Source organism: Leuciscus leuciscus (assembly GCF_965113295.1).
Source record: "Leuciscus leuciscus genome assembly, chromosome: 15".
Lineage (NCBI taxonomy): Eukaryota > Metazoa > Chordata > Actinopteri > Cypriniformes > Leuciscidae > Leuciscus > Leuciscus leuciscus.
The window spans coordinates 9272873-9298001 of NC_138739.1; the positions used below are offsets into that span (position 1 = coordinate 9272873).

Here is a 25129-nt window from a genome sequence, read left to right on the forward strand (position 1 = left end):
GACACCTTATCTATTGCGGCCTCTGACTCCTTAGACAGGGAGGAACAGGATTATTATACGCCCATGCAGGAGACCATACCCTCACATTCCCAGTCCCAACGTTCCCATAGCGACGACGGTTCTAGCCTTCAGGATGCGCCTTCTTCAGTGGTTTTCTCTCTGCAGGACACACTCAAGATGGCGCTCGCCAAGCGGAATTTGGATCCTCCACTTCCTGGGCCAGGCCAGTCAAACCTCTTGCGTCGCTCAGTTTCCCAGCAAGAGGATTTCCTAATGCCGAGTTGTCCTGACTTCACAGATGTTGTCTCTTCTGCGTTTCGGTCAGCTCCTTTATCCAGACCTGATCGTGTGGCTCGTACACTAGCGGCAATGGCTGAAGCCGAGGAGAAGGGCCTTGGTAACATGCCTCCAGTTGAGCCATGCGTTTCTTCACTGATAGTGTCACCAGATGAGGCTCTTAGACAGAACCTTCGCTGTCCTAACCCAGAGTGTAGACGCACAGATGATCTGTTGGTGAGGATTTATAATGCTGTCTCAGGCTTGGGTCGTGTGGGGAATTCCATGGCTCATCTTCTGTTGGCACTTCATTCCGCTTTAGGTGCTAATCCACCAGATGGTACTGCATCAGAGTTACTTGAGGCCTCCTTACAGGCCTTGGGTTCAATCGCTTTCTCTAGTGGAAAGGCTCTTGGGCTTACAACACAGGCTAGGCGACAGGTTTGGCTGGCACAGTCTAAACTTCCAGAGGCTTGTCGTAACAATCTTCGTCAACTACCACTGGTACCTGGGCATGTTTTTGGTCCAGCCGCCCAGGAAGCTCTTGAGCGCAGAGTTCGTGCAGTGGAGTCTCGGTCCCAGCACTTTGAGCGCAGTGTGAGTTATGGGCCAACCTCACATCGAATGCCTGTTCGTCAGGCAAATCCACTCCAACACAGGCAGGGACAGTCTTACAGGCCTGTACAGCAGGTTACTCGACCTGGGTATGACTCGAGAAGGGAGGCATCCCGTGCTCGTAGACCACCTGCTCGCCCTGTGGCAACTCATCGTCGCCCCCCCAGGGATAAGGGAACCGCTCCCCATCGTCGGTGATGGTCCAGGGTCTGTGATGGGACACTTTTCAACCTCTCAACTACAGCTTTGGAGAGGGATTACAGACAACAAGTGGCTCATCGACACACTCGACAAGGGCTACTGTCTTCAGTTCCGTCACAGACCCCAATTATGTACACACACTCGGCCCACAGTGGTTCGGGACCCTCGTCAAGCTCTTGCTCTATCTCTCGAGGTCCAGAAGCTACTGGAAAAGGGTGCGATAGAGCTAGTAAACCCCCAGGTCCATCCGGAGGGATTTTATTCAAAGTACTTCCTAGTTCGCAAGAAGGATGGGAGTTTCAGGCCAATCTTGGACCTCAGACGCTTGAACAGGAGTCTCAAACACCTTCCTTTCCGCATGTTGCGTGTCAAGGATGTCCTACAAGTAGTCGAACCCGGCATGTGGTTTACGTCTGTGGATCTGAAGGACGCATATTTCCATATCCCCATTGCACCTCATCACAGACGGTTTCTTCGGTTCACATTCCAGGGCAGGACATACCAATATCGAGTCCTACCATTTGGCCTCTCCCTCTCTCCCCGTGTATTCACACGATGTATGCAAGCGGCACTAGAACCTCTACAACGGGAGGGCATGTTGATTCTCCCTTACCTGGACGATTGGCTGCTTTGTGCCAGCTCACCTCAGCAAGTGGCCAACAACACACAGCGCCTACTGGAGCATGTTACTGCTTTAGGACTGAGGGTAAACCTAGAGAAAAGCTGCCTTACTCCATGCCAGTCAATATGCTTTCTGGGTTTGCAGCTGGACTCCAGAGTAATGAGGGCTACCCTCACAGCACGCAGGACGCAGGCTATACGGGGAGCCATAGCGAGGTTCCAGGTTCAGCGCAAGCTACCTTATCTCCACTTCTTACGGCTAGCGGGCCTTCTCACGGCAGCCTCATCGGCCATTCACTTGGGGCTTTTACACCTTCGCCCCTTTCAGCGTTGGTTGATAGCCAGACGGTTGTCAGCGGTTCACAACCGTCATGTCCTTGTTTTGGTGACAACCAGTTGCTCTGTCTCCCTGAGGCTTTGGAGACGGGAACAATTTCTACAAGGGGGTGTACCAATGGGACCACCCCCATCCCGCAGAGAAGTGGTGACAACAGATGCCTCTCTCTCCGGATGGGGAGGGCTGTGGCAACACCGGGGCGTACAAGGGAGCTGGACCTTGCAGCAGATGTCATCTCACATCAACATCCTGGAGCTGTGGGCAGTGCTTTTCACCCTAAGGCATTTCATACAGGAGTTATCAGGGAAGCACATCCTGGTGCGGACCGACAACACCACAGTGGTGTTTTTAATCAATCACCAAGGGGGCACGAGGTCTCTACCTTGCCTTCGTCTCTCACGACTGCTGCTGTTGTGGGCAAACCAGCACTTCCTGTCGATCAGGGCAGCACACATTCCCGGTCACTGCAACAGAGTGGCAGACTCACTCTCTCGATCGGGTCCGAAGCCAGGGGACTGGTGTCTGCACAAGGCGGTAGTTCAGTCAATTTGGGGACTTTATGGGACCGCAGCAGTCGACCTCTTTGCCAGCAGAGAGACGACACATTGTCCGCTGTGGTTCACAGAACAGAAGGAGCAGGGATCACTAGGCCAGGATGCCCTGGCACACAACTGGCCAGACCTCCTCCTCTATGCCTTCCCTCCAATTCCACTTCTCTGGCCTGTGCTGAGGCGTGTGCAGGAGAGACAACACAGGCTTATTCTAGTGGCACCCTGCTGGCCAGCAAGACCGTGGTTCAGTCTGCTGCTGACCCTTACGACCGGTCCACCGCAACCATTGCCAGTTCGGAGGGACCTACTATCACAAATGAACGGGGAGCTTTGGCACCCCTCACCGAGCAAATTGAACCTATGTGTATGGCCCCTGGGGTTGAGCAGGAGCTCTCACAGTGCTCCGCAGATGTGAGAAACACTGTCATGAATGCAAGAGCCCCATCAACACGTCGCACTTATGCCAGTAAATGGAAGATTTTTGTTTCATGGTGTACAGATCGATCTGTCAACCCAGTCACTTGTTCCATCAGTTCAGTGTTGGAGTTCTTACAACATTTATTGGACACTGGGCGGTCCCCAGCAACTCTAAGGGTATTCGTGGCAGCCTTGTCAGCACATCGGAATCCCTTGGGGGGGATATCGATTGGTGCGGAGAAATTGGTGGCGGCTTTCCTTAAGGGAGCAGTACGTCTTAATCCACCGGCACGGATAGTGCATACCCAGTGGGATCTTCAAATGGTGCTTAACAGCCTGCGTTTACCGCCCTATGAACCACTTGAACAAGCTGATATTAAGAGTCTCTCGATGAAGACTGCTTTTCTCTTGGCTATAACATCAACCAGAAGAGTAGGTGAGCTTCATGCCCTCTCAGTGAGTCCACAATGTCTCAGATGGGGGCCCGAGTACAATCAGGCTACACTCTGGCCGAATCCAGCTTTCCGACCTAAGGTGTTGTCTGATCGCTTTGTGAATCAACCCATTCAGCTTGCAGCGTTTAATCAGGAGGCTTCCCAGACAGCTGTGTGTCCAGTGAGAGCATTGCGACAGTATGTGTTGAAAACTGCTTCGTGGCGCACCACTGATCAGCTGTTTGTCCGTTTTGATGCCTGTCAGAGAGGCTCACCCTTGTCGAAGCAGAGATTGTCTCATTGGGTGGTGGATACCATTATACAGGCATATGAGTCAGCTGGTCAGACAGTTCCAACATCTATTAAATGCCATTCAACTCGGTCAGTTGCTACTTCCTGGGCAGCACTACGTGGGGTGCCCCTTTCCGAAATATGTGCAGCGGCTACATGGACATCACCTTGCACGTTCATAAGATTCTACAGGATCAATGTGGCCCCTATTCCTTTGATCAGTTCTGCTGTGTTAGCGGACAGTATCTAGGTGGGTGGCCCTCGTGACTTGGTTGTATTCGTCTTCCACTATGTTCGACCGTCTCTGGCGGTCTGTAACAGTGAAATAGAACGTCGGTTACTGGTGTAACCTTGGTTCTATGAATAGTGGAAGACCGCCAGAGTCTCTGGTCACTCGGACTGAGAGAATGACTTCAGAGAACGACCGTGACATGAATGGAGCGGATATAGCTTCCAACACGTCATCGGTCAGGGTCACAGGTGACAAATCAATACGAGATTCTCGATATGGCTCGCGAGACGCGACTCCTTCCACTATGTTCGACCGTCTCTGGCGGTCTTCCACTATTCATAGAACCAAGGTTACACCAGTAACCGACGTTCTCTCACCTCTTCTCTCTTAAATGTTCTCCACTCCAGGTGAAATCAATTATCCCTGCCTTCAGGTAATACGACAAAGTGCTGCAGAAAGGTTCAGATGGGCGGAATCAAACCCAAACACAAAGATAAATCCCCGCATTCATCACATTATAAATAAAATTGTAATATTCATGGTAATCGCGGCTAATGTAATCTTATTCACATTTTTTTTCTGATTAATTGTTTTGCTCTATGAGAAAGACAAGGTAACAAAATATTCGGGGATTTACTAAAAACATTCGGGGCTTAAGCCCCCTATAGCCAGAGATGGGCATAAATACATGGAAATGTATTTAAAATACAAATACAAAATACTGTGTGGAAAAATGTATTTAAATACAAATACAAAATACTGTGTGAAATTTAAAAAAAAAATACAAATACAGTATTTTGTATTTTGAAAATACACAAAATACTTGTGATATAGGCCGTCCAGTGCAGGTATAGGTCACAGTGAATGAAGAAACTACATAGGCCTACTGACTTATCATTCCTAACCTCATCTCTGCCCTCTCTTTCTTTCTTTCTTTCTTTCTTTCTTTCTTTCTTTCTTTCTTTCTTTCTTTCTGGCAATTACAAATAAACTTATGCAAAATAGCAGCCATTTATATACTTATTTCTGGTTACAACTTGTGGTGAACACAATTAAAAAAATCATACTGTATGTAAAACTGTGGGAACCTTTTCTGCTAATTAGCAAAGAATATGGATGGGCGATATGACCAAAATCTCAATTTTACTTCACAGTAACAATATCATGGTTTCACAATTCTCCATATCAGTTTTGATTCCACAGCATAAACTGATTTTCAAACTCTTTTGAATATTTATTTTATTTTATTTTTATTTTATTTTTTGCAGGTAGTCCAATGCTTTTTAAGTAATTTTATGTAAAGTTTATTTGTTTCTATAAGTTTATTCAAATTAGAAAGTGTATCTAAAATTTTTAATTAGAATTAATTTAGATTCATTTGACACTATTTACCCCTTTTTTATTATTATTTTTTTATGTAGGCTACAATAAAACTAAAAGCTGAAGATTTTTGTGGTGTATCATTCATCAGTGTTTGTTTTTCCACTCCAATGTTCCAATAATTCCTGCCCACTAAAAGCTGCACGGATAAATTTGCTTACCCCACAAATAGGCCTATCTATGTAAACGATTTAGAAAAAGTTCCATCAATTCACACTTTATATCATCATTATGATATGTAGGGCCCTATTTTAACGATCTGAAACATAAGTATCAAGCGCGAAACGCAAGTAACTTTGTGGGATGCAAATCTAAAATGGGTTGGTCTGAAGTAGCTACATTACTCATAGGTGTGGTTTGGGCGAGCGTGAAATAAATAATCAGAGCGTCATCTCACATTCCCTTTAAGAGCAGGCGTGCTTGTTCCATGGCGGCTTGCTATTATAACGGCGGATTTGCTAGACGCACGCCAGGAGCGGTTCACAGCCGAGGAGACCGACGTTCTCGTCAGGGCCGTAAAAGACAGAGGGGTGACATTGGGGATGGAGAAACACACCCAGATTAGCTTCGGTTAAACAGGCGTATGATAATTTGGGTAAATGTGTAAACTAGATTTATGCCTATTTTTTCACATCTTCATGGACACAACAATGATTTCCCCTGAAGTCCACTGAGCGCGTAGCCTGGGTTTCCCGATGCTGCCTTGCTCGCAGCGCGATTTTATTCACGCTGCTAGGCAGCCTGGACACCATGGACCAGATTTTCCCCTGAAAAAGGGAACCAATCACAGAACGGGGAGGGAGCAGCAAGACGATGACGACACCAAAGCAGTTTGTTTATATCTATGGATCCAACATGGCATCATACTCGACGTTACCTTCTACCATCATGTTTATCTTGCACAAACGGTAATATTCGCTAAACGCCATCATGTAAATCTTTGACCCATCGTCTTTTTCCTCGTCGAATTTCTGTCACTCCATATGTCATCTGGTATAATTGAAACGATTGGCTATGAGCTACGTACAGGCGCATTTGATAGACATTCATAGCGCCCAATAAACGGCTCTGGGCATTCGTAAACCACGCCTCAAATACGAGAAAATGAACATGTGGTTCCCAGACCAAGTCTCAAATGAGACTTGGTCTGACGTTAGCCAGGCTACTGAGCGCGGGTGCAAAATAGGAATGATACATGCATCGGTGTACAAAGTCAATTGTGCTGGGAGCAAGATAGGGCCCGTAGTGTCATATCACCCAGCCCTAACATGCAGTAATGCTTTAAACACATTTGACAAGCTAGTTGATAAAAATAAACAACCAGTCAAGACTGATTGGCTTACGCTATTTTCCCACTTGTCTCTGCTCTTTTATTCTTTCATGTTAACTGAAGTGAATAATGCACTATTTTAACTTTAATCAACAAGTAGAATTGATCATGACATTCTCACCTTATTCAAAAAAAAAAAAAAAAAAAATCACTGATCTAATGTTGAGCTAGTGAATGTCTGAACTAGTTGATGCACAAAACCAATACCCTGATAAAGAGGTTGACTGGCAAAAAGTATTTTATGTATTTTGAAAATACAAAAATACTCATCTTAAATGTATTTAAATACAAATTACATTTGATTTTTTCCAAAGGCTTTAAAATACAAAATACAAAATAGTATTTTGTATTTCAAATACGTATTTTAAATACATGTATCTGAAATACTGCCCATCCCTGCCTATAGCCCACCCCTAGCGCCGCCCCTGAGTCGCCACTAATGCAGAGTAACAACAGATCACTTTTACTTCACTGAATCTGCGTTCATCTTTGGGCAAAAATTGAAAATGAAGCATGTCTCTATTTCTTTTCTTTTCTTATTGTTGACGAGCTTACGCCTGCATGGTAAGACATGTATCCTACATTAATATCTCTTTCCCCGGTAAAACTAACGACAAAGTTTCATAATATGCTCTATTAGCTTTATATTCGACGGATATTCATGCATTTTTTGTATTTTACTCCATCAATGTAAGACGTGTGTCTGATCTCTTTTCTGGTCAACGATATGGTTCTATAAACGATATAGTAATTATAACTAATTACTGTTAGTTAGAAATAGTGTGGGAATGTGCGGGAACTGCTGGATTTTAAGTGAGAGAGTCAAGTGACTCCTCGCAACAGTGCTAAAAATAAACGAGTGAGAGCGTGTTATAGCCAGATATGGTGACGCTACTGCAACACGCATCACGACAGATGGGCGATCTATTCATAGACATCATATAGATAGACGCCCTATTGACCGCTACTGCCTACTGACGCGGGCGAGCCGTGGGGCCGCCATCTAGACCGGTCACCCGCTCCACTCAGTGTAATCTGTATGGCAGGTGCAATGAGCTGTCAGCGCATTTAATTAATCATACCTCACTGAATACCGAACTGATTTTCACGCGGGTTTGTTTGCTGCAAAGGTCATTCATGTAGCTATTATACAGGACACATGGTTCGGCGTATTTTAATATTCATAGTAGGCTTAACATTAATATAATATTCTGATTTAAGATATAAAGTGACCATGCAGACGTCCAAAATCAAAAATATGTGATGTAGTAGGATATAAGGTATTTTATAAATCACACACTATAAATATGATAAAGAAGCAGAAACAGATAGTTGCAGTAAAGTAAGATATTTTAATAAGTTGAAGAAACGTGTGTGTTTTACATTTACATTGCTTCCTGATATCACGTGCGCAAACACAAATAACCTAGGCCTATATAAAACAGTTATGTCCGGTCGAACAATGTATGAATTAACTTCAGATTGGATTGCGCTAAAAGTAAGTTTCGTGCCTCTAACAAGTGCTTTCGAACTTCTTTCTGATCTGAATGGTATGTGGAAAACACTTGCGTTGAGGGAGGGAGAAAACACTTGGGGGAGACTTCTCCTAGTGTCTAGAACGCAACTGAATGCCTTTTAAAGCGTCTCAATACTTGAAAAACCACAGGAAACTACTTTTAAACACGAAATTACTTGATTTACAGAGGGTCTATTCGCACGTCTATTAATATAAACGTTACCTGAGGTAATTTTCATGGACCTTTTTACAGAAGGTAAAAGTCGCCGTAATCTTTACTGACATTGTCCGTAACGTTAATGATTACTGAGATGCACATTCGGACGGGACTAAAATAACCGAGAAGCTCTTGTAATTATTACTTTACCCCACCTCTCCATGTCAGGTGAACACCGGCTGGTGCAGTAAACATTGCCTAGCTAACGTTAGCTGGCTACGATTTCAGTACAGTAATATAAAAGATCCTTGCTCCTTCTCAATTATCTGGTAATATTCTATTCACAAAATACAACCAATAGTACGGTAATGTTAAAAGTAATCCCCTGGGCCCTATTTGCGATGGTCCGCCGATTAGAACAGGAAAATACTCCACAGTGCTCTAGCATCTTAACTGCTGCCACGCAACGAAACTAGGAGTACGACCGGTTTAAGATGGCGGCCGCATTTCTCAGTGCCCAGCGGCCAATAGGGCATCTAGTCTCTATATAATATCTATGGATCTATTCATCAAGCCAACGCGCAAACTGCCGCAAATGAAAGTTTAAAGCAAGTCGTAGATGCTCAACACACAATCATATTCATTAATAGAAAAAAAAAAAAGAAATGATATTAGGCTACCAGTGCTGCTGTTGCTCTCTCCTATCGCTGATTTTGAAATGAGCTGATGATCAATAAAATGCTGCTCATATCTGTTGCGTTTGGTGACGTGAACTCTGCATAAGCCTACATTAAATCTGCATATAGCGCGGGAATATGAAGGTAAAATAGTAGCAAAACTCGAGAGCACGTAGATGTGAATTTGAGAACTTGTACTATAAATATTCGTACTTGTACATGAACATTTACACTCACAGCTCCAATGTGAAAACCTGTAAAATAAAAATCTGAAGTTGAATGAATGTTGAAATTTGCACTCGCATACAATAGTCACAAACCTGTATTCTGAATCTGAAGCTGCAGACAAGTAGACCCAAATGTGTAAAATGCCATTCACAGAAATACAACTACAGACACAAACTTGTAATATATATTTTGCGTTTAATCTTACGTTCACATTCGCAGTACAACCTCAAATAGGCACTTGCAACTTCTCAAATATGTCACTGCAATTTCAAATTTCGCGCCTTGACTTTTGCTACTCTTTTCGCCATATATCAGGTGCAAAACTAACTTGTGCACTTGAAACTCAGAGGCGGCGAGAGAGAAGGGGGCGGGAGTGGGGGGTTCAAAGGAGCCGTTTTATTGGTTGGCAGCTAGCCAATGAAATGGGACTTCGATGATGTCACGAAACCTGCGTGCACTGAAACGCTAACATGGCTTAATGCATTAGACTGATATTAAAAGAAATAAACGATATTATCAAACTCAGTAAAAACAATGCTTATAATGCATAGGCTACTACAGAAAAGCAGATGAGCACAGAATATGACAAAAGAAAGCAAATGTATTTTCAGTGCAAATATAAACGTGCCTGTGTTTTATTAATAATGTAACGAATTATGTGGGGGTTTTTTTTGTTTAGTTTTTTTTATTTTATAACTGTTGGTCCATTAAGCCTCATTAAGCGTTTTCTTGGTTTTCTATGGGAGAAAAACGAACAATTAAACGCGTTGTGTTCATATTCTGTGCTCAATTGCTTTTCTGTATGCTTTATTTGTATGGTGTTTCCTGAGTTTGGTCTTTTAATACCACTGTCTCAATTAAACGCGTTGCGTTCATATTCTGTGCTCATCTGCTTTTCTGTAGTATGCATTATAAGCATTGTGTTTACTGAGTTTGATAATATCGTTTATTTCTTTAAATATCAGTCTAATGCATTAAGCCATGTTAGCGTTTCAGTGCACGCGGGTTTCGTGACATCATCTAAGTCCCATTTCATTGGCTAGCTGCCAACCAATAAAACGGCTCCTTTGAACCCCCCACTCCCGCCCCCCTTTCTCTCTCGCCGCCTCTGAGTTTCAAGTGCCAATTTATACTTCTGCGTCGAGTGTACGCCCTAGTGTACGTCGTAGGCTACGCACGTAGGCGACGCCGTCGTGAGCATTTATACTTCTGCGAATGTCTGTGTTGCTCTGCAGTTGCACCGCCGAAACGCTAGTTGGCGCGGGTGGGTTTTAATGTTCCACTGTGTTTACATTCCTCGCGGCTGTTTTGAGTTTAGGTTTCTACGAGCAATGGCGACTGAAGGAGTCATACAGATGGCTGTATTTCCGCACTTCTTCAAGCAATCTCTCGGTCACTTGGTCTATTTCCATGGCTCTTCACTGATCTTCGGAATTTAAAAATGGCGGGCGGGCGGTGCAGAGTGCAGAAGATCATTCCGGAAATGCGTAGGAGGAAACGCGATGCTATCCAGCCGACCAATCACAGATCTTGCGGTCCGCGTTGCCGCGACGCGTAGTTACATTTTTGAGGAGGTGCGCGTCAGGGTACGGCGAAGGGTACGACGTATGGTACACGTCAATGCGTATGCTACGCCGTACCTTCTACGCGCACCCGACGCAGAAGTATAAATTGGCCTTTAGTTTTGCACCTGATTTATGGCGAAAAGAGTAGCAAAAGTCAAGGCGCGAAATTTGAAATTGCAGTGACATATTTGAGAAGTTGCAAGTGCCTATTTGAGGTAGTACTGCGAATGTGAACGTAAGATTAAACGCAAAATATATATTACAAGTTTGTGTCTGTCGTTGTATTTCTGTGAATGGCATTTTACACATTTGTGTCTACTTGTCTGCAGCTTCAGATTCACAATACAGGTTTGTGACTATTGTATGCGAGTGCAAATTTCAACATTCAACTTCAGATTTTTATTTTACAGGTTTTCACATTGGAGCTGTGAGTGTAAATGTTCATGTACAAGTACGAATATTTATAGTACAAGTTCTCAAATTCACATCTGCGTGCTCTCGAGTTTTGCTACTATTTTACCTTCATACTGGAATATATCCGATTTATATCAGTTTTGCGAACACACACTTACTTGCAAATGAGTAGCCTATAATTTTTTTATTAGCAGTGTTTAGTTCTCACCAGAAGACCAAGAGCAGAAACTGAAGTTACGACCAGAACAGTCGAGGACAGGAGGAGCTCTTAAAGTAGCCGACTGCAACTGCAAAGGAAAAAAGCAAGCAAGCATTTGTTTTGTTTTTAGCACTTTATACTTTATTGAGGTGTCCATTCTTTTGTTTTATATATTGTGAAGTAGGCTAAAAATAATAATTGCATAATTATTAAACAGGTAGTTCACCCAAAATAGAAAATTCTGTCATTTATTTCTCTCCATCATGTCGTTCCAAACCCGTAAGACTTTTACTCATCTTCGCAACATAAATGAAGAACTTTTTGATGAAACTGAGAGATTTCTTTCCCTCTATTGACAGCTACACAACTACCACTTTGATGCTTCGAAAAAAGTTCATAAAAAGATCATGAAACTAATCCATATGAATTTATCAGTTTAATCAGCTTTTTTCACTGTGCTCCTATATTTCTTTGTGTGCTCCTAAATTTTTTCATTTAGAAGCACATGTACTCCTTGGGGAAAAAGTTAGCGTAGAGCCCTGTACTGTAGGGCTGTCAAAATTGCTCAAAAATGACGTTCGAATATTCCCTCTAAAAAACACACGAATATTCGAACTATTCGAACATCTGGTTGCGCATTTTTTCAATGACGTCAATAACAGGACAAATTAATACAAAGAGACATACATAACTTGTATAGGTAGTTAATTTAAGTTTAAACATATTCGACAATGTATTACCAACACAAAACCAAGTAAATAAACTAATGGCCAAGACCGCAGACCTCAGTCTCGCTCACTCGCAGGCACTCTCTCTCTCTCTCTCTCTCTCACGCCCTCGCGCTCACGCTCTCTCTGCTCACGCTCTCTCTGCTCATAACGGTTTAAATGAACAACAATAAGCACATGTTGAGTGCTGATCAGGAGTTTTGTGCAAGCAATTTAAGGTCGCGATTCTTGCCCCAAATATAGCAGGCTTCATTCAGTGATTGAAACAAATGTATTAACATTAATTGAAGTTTTACAGTATAGAACCGACATTGAACGCTCCGAGCGAGCTGTGGTAAACATGGAACTTTTCTGTTTAACTTTAAATAAAATGACGCACACAATTCCGAGAAATGTGACAACAAAGAACTTTTATCCTGAGGTTCATAAAAAATAAAGTGCTATTAAAAAAGAAAAAGGCTACTTGCATTATTGGTGCTTGTATTAAAAAAAGGAAAAACTGACTGCAATTTATTCCATTGTCTTTTAGTGCACTGTCAACTTTCAGCAGTGACGCTGTGCTAGACAGTGCGACTCGTGACCTGTCCCTCAAGTCTTGTTTATACTCGACGCGTCCGCACGAGCGCGAATCGCACCCTATCGTTTCAAAGAATAGTACAACGGCGAGCGCGTTGAGTATAAACGCCTCGTCCGTTTGGGGGAGGTGCGCGCGCAGTCTGCGGAGACTCGAGCTGTGGAGACAGGCGAAAGTATAAACAAGGCTTCAGGCAGCGCGCGCGCCCACTCGCAAAGCAGACAGCCGCGCCTCTGCTTCCGCGGGCGTGTTTTTCCATATTCGAAATTCACATTCGAATATTAATTTTCACGTTCGAATTTCTGTTTTTTAAAACTATTCGAATATATATTCGAATTTAGAATATTCGTTGACAGCCCTACTGTACTGTGAGTAAATGTTGATACCTGTGCATAAACTGAAATGTGCATTTAATGTAGTGTAAGTAGTTAACATGCAATTTGATTTAAGTGTAAGATTGAAACAGTAAAAATGATAAAGATTAAAATGATAAACGTTCCATTATACCTTAATGTTTTGGGAAAGGGCACAATTTTCTTACATATTATTATGGGTAATACTCATAATATTCATGTGTTAAGATAACATAAGTTGAACATAAGTTGTTCAAGATCCTCCATGAGACTCGTGTATTTTTGTCTGATGAGTGAAAGTGTAAATCAATGATGTTCTTCTGTGTTAAATTATAAATCCAGACATCTACTCACAATCTTTATGATATGTAGAAAAACATTTTCAAAGCACTATTATGCATTTGTTTGACTAATGTGAATTGTTTCTTCTTCAGGTGTGTCTGGTGTTGATACAGAAGAAGTGTCAGTGAAGGAGGGAGATTCAGTCACTCTAAACACTGGTGTTCAAACAAACCAACAAGAACTGATTACATGGGATTATAATGGCATTCGTATCGCTCTAATCACTGGAGATCTCAGTGAGATCTGTACAGATGTTCAGTGTAATGAAGGCACTGAGAGATTCAGAGGCAGACTGAAGCTGGATCATCAGACTGGATCTCTGATCATCATGAACACCAGAAACACAGACTCTGGAGTTTATAAACTATGGATCGACAGCGACACTAGAAAGATCTTCAGTGTTTATGTTTATGGTGAGTCTTCATGTTTAAAAGCAAGTCTTGTCCATTTAAATCACATCATTAATGTGTTTAATACTTTTGCAGTGACATTCAGGAGTGTTTTGTCTTTACCTGTATATTAATTCACACACAGCATAAAGATAATTTCTACCAAAACACATTTATTGTTAAAGTGTAATTTATAGCTTTAACTTCATATTCAGTGCATTATGATTTAAAAGCGTACTTGTTCTTCTATTGGTGGTAGTTTAACTGTTTTGTTCTGGTGAAGATGTCAGTTTCTCATCATATCATCCACACATTTCAATGCATCTATTATTTATTAGTCCGTGTATCTTCAGATAATTAGTTTTCTCATTTTTGTCTTAAACGGAAAAACAAAGAAATCGTTAATTTATCACATATTCGACCCTTCTCATTAACATAAAGAAACTGCAAAAAAAAAAATCTTCATATTTTTGTTTGTGTTTTCATCAAACTTTGTTGTAATCCGCCAAATGGAAAGACAATAAAACCAAACTGGATACACACGTATTTTCCATCTCTACACGGGCGGGAATAAAACGCCTCTTTCCGCTGATTGGTCAAGCAAAGATCAAGCCGTGATGTCATCAGTTGTTACTAGTGTGAGTCACTGTGGGGGAATAAAAGTGTTATTTAAGTGTAAGATTAAAACTGTAAAATAATAACAATAAAACATTTTATTCTTCCCTTGTATCTTAATGTTTTGGGAAATGGCACAATTTCCTGGAGTATCATAATATTCATGGTTGTATGATGTTCATGAAGTGAATGTTCACCGTGAATCCAGACATATCTCTCTACTCACAATCTTTATGATATGTAAGAAAGCATTTTCAAAGCACTATTATGCATTTGTTTGACTAATGTTAATTGTTTCTTCTCCAGGTGTGTCAGGTGTTGATACAGACGGAGTGTCAGTGAAGGAGGGAGATCCAGTCACTCTAAACACTGATGTTATAACAAACCCACAAGACCTGATTATATGGTTTTATAATGGCATTCGTATCGCTCTAATCACTGGAGATCAGCGTGAGATCTGTACAGATGTTCAGTGTAAAGAGAGATTCGGAGACAGACTGGAGCTGGATCATCAGACTGGATCTCTGAGCATCATGAACACCAGAAACACACACTCTGGAGTTTATAAACTAGTGATCATCAACGGCAGATTCAGTGTAAAGATCTTCAGTGTTTCTGTTACTGGTGAGTCTTCATGTTTAAAAGCAAGTCTTGTCCATTTCAATCACATCATTAAAGTGTTTAATACTTTTGCAGTGACATTCAGGAGTGTTTTCTTTTTCTTTTCCTATATTTATTTGAAACACAGCATCTACACTACCAGAGAAAAGTTTTGGATCAGTAAGATTTTTAATGTTTTTGAAAGAAATCTCTTCCGCTCAACAAAGCTGCATTTATTTGATCAAAACAAAACAAAACAAAAAACAGTAATATTGTGAAATATTATTGCAATGTAAAACAGCTGTTTTCTATGTGTTTTTGTTTCTATGTGTTATTTATTTCAAATAAACGCTGTTCTTTTGAACTTTACATTCGTTAAAGAATCCTGAAATAAAAATGTAAATCACTGTTTTCAACATTTATAATAATGAGAAATGTTTTTTGAGCATCAAATCATCATATTAGAATGATTTCTGAAGGATCATGTGACACTGAAGACTGGAGAAATGATGCTGAAAATTCAGCTTTGATCACAGGAATAAATTACACTTTGAAACATATTAAAATAGAAAACAGATATTTTAAATTGCCATAATAAAAATATATATATATATGTTTTTAACCAAATAAATGCAACCTTGGTGAGCAGAAGAGACTTACTTCAAAAATATTAATAATCTTACCAAAACTATCGACTGGTAGTGTAGAAAAACACATTTACTCTTAAAGTGTAATTTATAGCTTTAACTTTAAATTCAGTGCATTATGATTTAAAAACAAACTAGTTTTTCTATTGGTGGTAGTTTAACTGTTTTGTTCTGGTCAATATCATCTCTTATCACCTTTTATTATCATCAGTTTAAATACATCTATTTATTTTTTAGTTCACCAAGAATCCAAAGTGCAGTGGATTTGAAGTTAACAAAAAAATATGTTCATAAAATGTTTAAATCAACCCAGTAAATGTTTTCATTGAGGTCTGTTTGACAAAAGAATTCTTCACATGCAAAAAAAAAGTTATTAACTAATGTTATTAAGATGAAAAATGAATGTATTAATAGTCAGTGTTTCTGTGCTGGTGTTTCCAGTTGATCTCACAGTTTACCAGTTAAGTCAACATCATACAACTGATGACCAAAGTAGACACGTGTAGAAATAAATATCAGACAAAAATACTTTTGAATTATCAGTCACTTTGTAAATAACAATGACTGTCTGTCTTTAGCTCTTCCAGGTCCAGATCCGACTGTATTCCAGCAAGGAATAAATGTCGCTGTTGCTGTTGCTGTTGCTGTTGCTGTTGTTCTTCTGATTGTTGCTGTGATTTACTGTTACAAGTGCAGAGCAAGAAGGAACGGTGAGTGTAACATACAAATGATTTAATAAGATGGAAATATGAGATTTAATATGAGATGAGATCTTTAAAAGATGTGAGAATTTTACATTTTTTACTCTAACTTAAGTATAAATAGTCTTTAAATAGTGTTTTACCTGCTAGTTCTTCAAAAACACACAAGATGGAGCCATTGACCAGTTAAATCATCATCATACAACTGATGACCAAAGTAGACACGTGTAGAAATAGATATCAGACAAAACTATTGTTGAAGTTGATTTATAAGTTACTTTGACAACAAACAATGACTGTCTGTCTTTATCTCTTCCAGATCCAGATCCAGATCCATTCCGGCGAGGAATATATGCAGCCGTTACTGTTATTTTTCAGATTGTTGCTGTTCCTGTTCATCTTCTGATTGTTGCTGTGATTTACTGTTACAAGTGCAGATCAAAAAGAAACGGTGAGTGTAACATACAAATGATTTAATAAGATGGAAATATGAGATTTAAAAACATCTTTAAAAGATGTGAGAATTATCAATATTTTACTCTAACCAAAGTAAAGTGTTTAATAGAGTTTGTTGTTTTTCCTCCAGAAGCGAACAGGACGAAGCGCGATAATCAGGTGAGAAACTACATCAACTGAATCTGTCTGACTGCAAAACAGATTCACATCTGTGCGCTGATTAAATGTTTGTGTGTGATTTACATTTTATATTATTATATACTTATTTCAATATTTCAAGCATTTAAATGTGCAGGTCGTTTAGGAAACATGAATTATTCTAATAAATGTGAAGAGAAACATCCTACATTTTAAGATATTTAGTTATTTTTTGCAATTCCAAGCCTTTGTGTAACTCAAACATCAGTCCGGTTTATTTCTTTTTCTTTCTGTTTATCTGTGTTTTTATATAAACAGGAAAGTGGAGCTGAAGACTCGTCCCCTGATCAGAGAGACGCTTTTCTAATGAAGAATCTCAGAGACTCGAACCTTAATCAGACTGAGGCTGAGGCGGCCAATGAGACGCCCACATAACACTATTGTTTAGATACTTTCATTAAAAGAGAAGATGGGAAACAAGAGAAGAAACTCACATCGCAGAGAAAGAGTTTCACGATACCAAGATTTCTTTACTTGGCACTAGAGAAATTTCACCTTGACAGTTGACACCAATTTTAACTAATTCAAACTAGTTTGTTTATTAGTTATTTAAATAAGTAGCCTAAATATTGCTTCAGAAAAGACAAACGGTTAATTAGTAAGAAACAAAGGAGAACATTAGCTCCAATAGTTCTGTTGTGTGCCGGAGAAAGCATGCGGAAGCAAGGATCTATTAGCAGGGTTTTAATGAAGAAACACGTAGTACAAATAATAAAGAACACGAAGGACAAAGAAACAAAACCATAAGAAGGACCGAACTAGAAGCACCCATACATGTACAACAACTGACAAAGTAACAAGTGAAACACAAGGGCTATAAATACACAGGGACCAACAAGCTAAACAAGATAACAAGGGGGTGTGGCTAATTAGAAACACCTGGGGATACTAATAAACTAGAAAAACTACAAAGGACTACAAGACATGACACAGAACAGGAAATAACTAAAGTCCACACAAGACGAGGGAAACACAAGACAGGAATCATTACAAGTACAGAGAGCGCTTGAGGATTTTCAGGGTATTTAAATGATTATTAAAGCTGCTAAATTGATTCGGACAGAAACAGTCAGGACGTGATTTCTCAGTTTCTCTGTAATCATTAAAGGTCCCCTGAAATAATAATTGCGTTTTTTAGCTTTCAGTATGAATATGTTAGCCTTAAGGTTAGGAATAAGTTAATGCGCTCCGGAAGAATGGCAAAATTTGCATTTAGGAGATATAAGCTTCCCAAACTTACAGTCTCTCACTTCCGCTAAAATGGATCACGGATTTTTATGACATCACCGTGGACTTCAGCTTCTCATCACATCTTCTATATGTTGGAGATGTGTGTTCACTTACTCAAACGCTCAAGTTTTATTTAGTTTTTTATTCTGTTTTTCAACTGAACGGTAATTAAAGGTGCTGTATAGCTTTTTTACCAAAACAAATTCTTTTTTTATTGCCTGTGTGTGAAGGGGTTGTAATCTCACATTAAAATTATCCACTTTGCGGGTTTTGCTATTACCTCTGAAAGCAAGTATTCTTATTTTTATGTGAAGGTCCCGGGTCGGATTTACCGCCAGTGACGTGACCTGCACGCGCGCTCCCGAGCCTCTCGCCTCGTCTAGCCTACTGACTTTGCACTCAACAGCGACGACACTGAAACTTATGACATGGACTTATGACTTATGCAACTTATGACATGTCTGATAACACTAAGAAACGACCTGCGCCCAGCAAAATACCAACTCCAACACAAACTCCACATATTAATAATAATAATTAAAAAAAAATTATAATAAAAAAATTCTGCTGAAGCTCGTAAGGCCAGACGTGAATCGGATGAACTTCGGGTAAAAAACACGGATCAACATCGGCAGGGCATTTGAATCATGGAGAAACCTTATCTACAAACCTAGAATGTACATTTCCTGAAGAAAATGTGAAGTGGTGCTTGCAGTGGCAAAATTCAGCACGGTTGATAGGGTTCCATACTTATCATGGTACGAGCATGAAGCATTAGTTCAACGTCAAGCTGATAAAAGTAGCCTATTATTGTAACGTTGCAGTGGGAGTTTACCTGAGTTTCCAGCATGTTGTGGGATGCTTTGTGTGTTGCGTCTCAGTCTGGCCGGTACCCACATTGCTCGCTCATAAATTCAAGCACGTGCTTGTAAACATATTGGTTGCAATCTTGAACATCACCGCTAGAGGCCGCTGAAAACTACATACAGCTCCTTTAAAGGAACACTCCACCGTTTTTTGAAATGGGGCTTATTCACTTTCTTTCCTACATTTAGATAGGTGGGCAAATGCATTTTTGTCTCAGTGCATGCATTGTTTTAGTTTGACAGGGTCGGCGCTAGCTTAGCTTAGCACAATGAATGGAATCCTTTGTTGCCAGCTAGCATGTCCTGAGTAAAAGTGATATAAATTTTTTTAAAAACCCACCTAATTACTTCTTGTGGCCTGCGTATTCACAACAAGTACAAATAGCGATGCAGATTAACACTAGGCGATTTCCTATGCAGATATTGACTTATATATTAAGGACTATATTAGGGGGAAGCACAGGCGAAGCACTGCTACTTGGGCGTGATATCTCTGTGCCCAAGTAGCAGTGCTTCACCTGTGCTTCCCCCTAATATAGTCCCAAGTCAATATCTGCATAGGAAATTGTCTAGTGTTAATCTGCATCGCTATTTGTACTTGTTGTGAATACGCAGGCCACAAGAAGTAATTAGGTGGGGGTTTTTTATTTTTTATATCACTTTTACTCAGGACATGCTAGCTGGCAACAAAGGATTCCATCCATTTTCTGATGCTGTTATGCAAAATTTAGGCAGTACGTTTGTAAAAATAGTAATGATTTAGCTGTGAACTTTAGAAAATCTTGCAGTGGGTCAAAAATAAAATTGATAAACATTTTATTTTAATAATAATTTAAAAATGTTAATTAGCAGTATCTATTAGAAAAAGAAGAATGAGCTTAATGGTAATTTAATAACATTTATAACTTACGGTTTACAAGGTTAAACCCTTTTAATTTATGGAGTCAGATGAAATAACGAGCAAATACATATGATCAATGTATTACAAATTTAACCAACCAATACTTTGCATGAGAAAAGACAAGAAAACGTGATACATTCACGGTGTATTGGCGAACCGGCAATTGGACCAATATATCGGGCCTTACAGTATCCAGGAGACTGCAACCCTCTGAGCCTGCCTGGTGTTGTGGGCACCTCTGACTTGAAGAGGTCTCTTTGGGTTTGAAAAAGATGCCACTTTGAGATGTATATGTGTGGACAAGATGTCCGTGGCTTTGTGCAGGGACAATGCCAGGTGTTCCTTTGAGTGTTATAGGTGACCATTATCCTCCCAAGTCGGCTAAAACTATGAATGTCTGGCTCATGGATCAACAGGCATATTTGTGAAGGAGACCCACCAAAGTCCACAGGCACACAAGAGGAACATGCGCTGCACAAGCAGCCTTTTGCCTCTTCTCACATTAGCTGATTTTGCCTCTCCAAATAATTTTACAGCATTCATATCGCTCAGGACGTCTTCTCTGAGAAATGTCTCTGCAGCGATCTCGCTACAGTAGTCTACAGAGCGAATGTGAGAGCACAAACTGTAGCTTAATCCACTCCGCTGAGCCAACAACTGATACTGCACACATTCCTCTAGCTCACATATAACTTGATGTATTTTCCCCCATGTTTTTCTCTGGACATGGACTGGCACAGAAAACCCATTTCCAGTTTTTTGCACAGAAAATATGCCATTTGTCTCATCGACAGTAACACTCTGCAGATGACAGGCCTGAGTGATGTTGTGAGACTCGGCTGATGGAGTGGCACGAGGCGGGTCAGACTCGGATGATGGAGTGGCACGAGGCGGGTCAGGCTCGGCTGACGGAGTGGCACGAGGCGGGTCAGGCTCGGCTGACGGAGTGGCACGAGGCGGGTCAGGCTCGGCTGATGGAGTGGCACGAGGCGGGTCAGGCTCGGCTGATGGAGTGGCACGAGGCGGGTCAGGCTCGGCTGATGGAGGGGCACAAGGCGGGTCAGGCTGCATAGACTGTGAGATCAGTTGATTATAACACAAGACCAAATGCCTTTCCATGTCCACTCTTCTTATAACGGTCCGTGAACAGTGAGGGCAGTGGTAATGCCACACAGCACGGCATGGTAATCTGCATCTGTGTAAAATTTGGCAAAAAATTTAAACAACTAACAGAACAAAAAAATAAGGGAAATAGATACGTGTAAAAACCCTTCGACTTTTAGGGTGACAACACACCGTTAAAATGTAAAGAGTGCTGCATCCTTCATGCTAATCCTAGCCCTGGAAGTGAGTGAGAAGTCAGCCTGGGAAGTCACCTCTGGGAGAAAATAAACCGTTTATAAACCGTAGTCACAAATTCTTAAACTGTTCCCAAGGTTTAAGAAATAATTTCCACGGATTAATGATAGTTTGTAAACCTTTAAAATACAGCCCTATGTGAGCTACAGTTATGATATTTGCTATTGTTGAAGCCGTCAGTCTGCGTTATTTCAACTTATTTTCACAATAATCATGTTTAACCATGGCATTTGTTATGGTAAAACTACATTACCCATGATGCTGTACAGAAAATATTCCACCAATCAGGGAGTCGAAACAAGCCAAACGTGTCAGAATATCTCTTTAGCTCCGCCCACTTCCATGAAGCAATTGCTGTAATCGAGTCGATCTCCATACGCTCTCAAAATACTTCAATATTTGAATCTTCTTCTTCTTCTTCTACGCCTTATCAGCACTCAGCTAGTGAGTCCGACGTGGGCTCCAATACGTTCACCTAGTTCTCTCCAAATATTTCTGTCCCATGCCACAATTGATGCTTGGTGTAAACTCATACTTGTCCGATATTCGATCGATCTTATCCATGTGGCATTCGGTTTTCCTTGTTTTCTTTTACCATCTACTTTTCCTTGTAATACCGTCCTCGCTATACGCTCTTCGTTCATTCTCAGCACATGCCCTAGCCACCTATGCTGCCTCTCATGTACTACTTGCACAATCGTTTGATGGCACCCCGTACGCTGTCGTATTATCTCGTTACGGATTTTGTCTAATCTGCTAACCCGGAGTATCTTCCTTAGGGCTGCCATTTCGAATACAAGGAGTTTTTTCTCTTCCGCTTTTTTAAGGGTCCAAGTTTCACAGCCGTATAGCGCTATTGGCTGGATCAGTGCTTTATACAAGCGCGTCTTGGTGTGTATGCTGATTCCTCTGCCTTTCCATGTCTTTTGGAGTATTTGAATATTATTCACTGATTGATGGAAGATTTGCTGATTTCATGAGGTTCTGTGACAGTTACTGCTGTTCATTTCTCTCTCTTTAACAATCTGCAATTGGATGGACCTGTAATCTCACGGACGGAGAAAGATCACGTGATCTGAGAGAATCCCAACAGGATCATTGTGAATCTGCAACATTATTCGCATTGAGGTGAATCAGCAAAAGCACACTTCCGCTGTTCAGCTTTAACCTGAAATACTTTACTTATTAATCATACCCCCTTTTCACAATTTACATGGAAATAATAACCAACCTGTTACTGGAAGCACATATAATTTAGGACATTTAGATAAACGTTACTTACAATATCTGACAGTTCCAGCTTATAAACCTGGAATAGATTAACATTTATCATTTATCATGCTTATTATAAGAAGTGCCTTGCTTGAGACGATGGATTATATGTTTGTTGAAGGTTGAGAAGGAGTTCAGTGTTTCTGAAGTGAAGATTCTGATAGAGACTCATTATAATGGAAACACTCAGCGGCGCTTATTCACTGTAGTTACTTCATTATTATTCAGTTCAACAATAACCTACTTATCTTTATACATCCATAGAACAAATGCTTTATGATATTTAGGAAGATGGAAACACTCAAATCAACATTTAACACTATAGGCCCTATCTTGCACCCAGCGCAATTGATTTTATACACCGACGCATGTATCATTCCTATTTTGCACCCGCGCAAAGCGCGCTTTTCCCTCCACAGAAGCACGTCACTAAACTAGGGAATGAACTTGCGCTCCCTGGGCGGTTCAGCGCAAAAAAGGAGGCGTGTTCCGCCGCAAACGTTCCTTCATGCTATTTTGCAGGTTTAGAAAACAATTGCGCCACTAACCAGGAAAAAATAGTTTAAAGTCAGTGGCGCGTTGCGCATGTTATTCATATGCTATTTTAAGGGCGCATGCTAGGCCATAATCAATGTAGAGTGTGCATAACGCGCATGCACTTTCTCTCATCTACACAGAAGCAGCAGTTTTCATTTTTGCAAATCATACATTATTACGATAGATAGATAGATAGATAGATAGATAGATAGATAGATAGATAGATAGATAGATAGACTATTTATTCTAAAAGCATACATCTATCTTACACATTTACCCAAATTATCATACGCCTTTTTAACCGAAGTTAATTTGGGTGGGTTTCTCCATCCCCAACGTCCCTGACGAGAGCGTTGCTCTCCTTGGCTGTGAACCGCTCCTGGCGCGCGCATGGCAAATCCGCCGTTACAATAGGAATCCGCTTTTGAACAAGCGCGTCTGCTCTTAAAGGGAATGTGAGATGACGCTCTGATTGGTTTATTTCACGTTACGCCCAAACCACACCTATGAATAATGAAGCTACTTCAGACCAACCCATTTTAGATTTGCGCTGGGCGCAAGAGTCATTTATCCCGCCGGGAAAATAGCAACAGCGCCAAGACCCGCCCACAAAGTTACTTGCGCTTTGACACTTGCGTTTCAGATCGTTAAAATAGGGCCCATAAACTCTAAACTCAAAAACTCATACACTTGTAAACTCATCAATTTATACACTTATAAACTCTAAACTCATAAACTCTTGAGTATGCGTGTGTGTGTCTGAGTGAGTGTGAGCGAGTTAGTGTGCGTGTGCGTGTGCGTGTCTGAGTGAGTGTGTGAGCGAGTTAGTGTGTGTGTGTGTGTGTGTGTGTGTGTGTGTGTGTGTGTGTGTGTGTGTATCTAACTTATTTATCTATCTATCTGTCATAAACTTCAAACTACTGTAAACTACTTTAAACTTCAAACCACTTTAAACTTCTTACACTTAAAGCTCCCAGCTCCCAAGCAACTCCATAGCAACCAAACTTGAGTACCCTAGCAACCATTTTGCAAGACCTATATCTCTGTATCAGAACATCGTACAGAGATGAGGTTTGGCTCTTTTGACTCATGCTAGCAAACAGCACTTCCAACATACTACACATGCTAGCCGTGAATAGCTACATGCTAATAGCAATTAGTTAAGTGCTAAATTATGCCAAGATCGTGCTAAGAACTCTATAAAGACTCCATAGTAACCATCTGTGACAACTACCAACCACCTAGTAACACCAGAACACCCTAGCAACCGCCTAGCAACAGCATAGCAACCACCCAGAACACCCTAGCAACTGCCTAGCAACCACCCAGAATACCCTAGCAACCGCCTAGCAACACCATAGTAACCACCCGGAAGACTTAGCAACCGCCTAGCAACCACCCAGAACACCCTAGCAACCGCCTAGCAACCACCCAAAACACCCTAGCAACCGCCTAGCAACCACCCAGAAAACCCTAGCAACACCCTAGCAACCGCCTAGCAACCACCCAAAATACCTTAGCAACTGCCTAGCAACACCATAGCAACCACCCAGAACACCCTAGCAACACCCTAGCAACCACCCAGAACACCCTAGCAACCGCCTAGCAACACCCTAGCAACCAACCAGAATACCCTAGCAACCACCTAGCAACAGCATAGCAACCACCCAGAACACCCTAGCAACCGCCTAGCACCACCCTAACAACCACCCAGAACACCCTAGCAACCTACTAGAAAACCCCCAACAACTTTTTAACTTTAAACTACTTTAAACTTTAAGCTAATTTAAACTTCAAACTAATTTAAACTTTAAACTACTTTAAACTTTAAACTAATTTAAACTTTAAACTACTTTAAACTTCAAACTAATTTAAACTCCAAATTATTTTAAAATTATTCAAACTTACTGGTCCGGCTTT

The 25129-nt window shown here is 40.9% G+C and overlaps 2 protein-coding genes across 5 annotated transcripts in view; one reads left to right on the plus strand and one right to left on the minus strand.

Moving 5' to 3' along the window:
- The window catches only part of LOC309476063 (uncharacterized protein), a 204092-nt gene that overhangs the window by 114812 nt on the left and 64151 nt on the right, over positions 1 to 25129 (minus strand). The window lies entirely within an intron of this gene.
- The window catches only part of LOC309476057 (pregnancy-specific glycoprotein 22-like), a 29143-nt gene continuing 11128 nt past the window's right edge, over positions 7115 to 25129 (plus strand). For all 4 annotated transcript variants that reach the window (XM_082139196.1, XM_082139197.1, XM_082139194.1 and 1 more), the window contains exons 1-3: positions 7115 to 7249; positions 13531 to 13851; positions 14749 to 15066. In XM_082139196.1, coding sequence (XP_081995322.1) covers positions 7192 to 7249; positions 13531 to 13851; positions 14749 to 15066 — 697 coding nt within the window. In that variant the 5' untranslated portion in view covers positions 7115 to 7191. The remainder of the gene's footprint in view (positions 7250 to 13530; positions 13852 to 14748; positions 15067 to 25129) is intronic.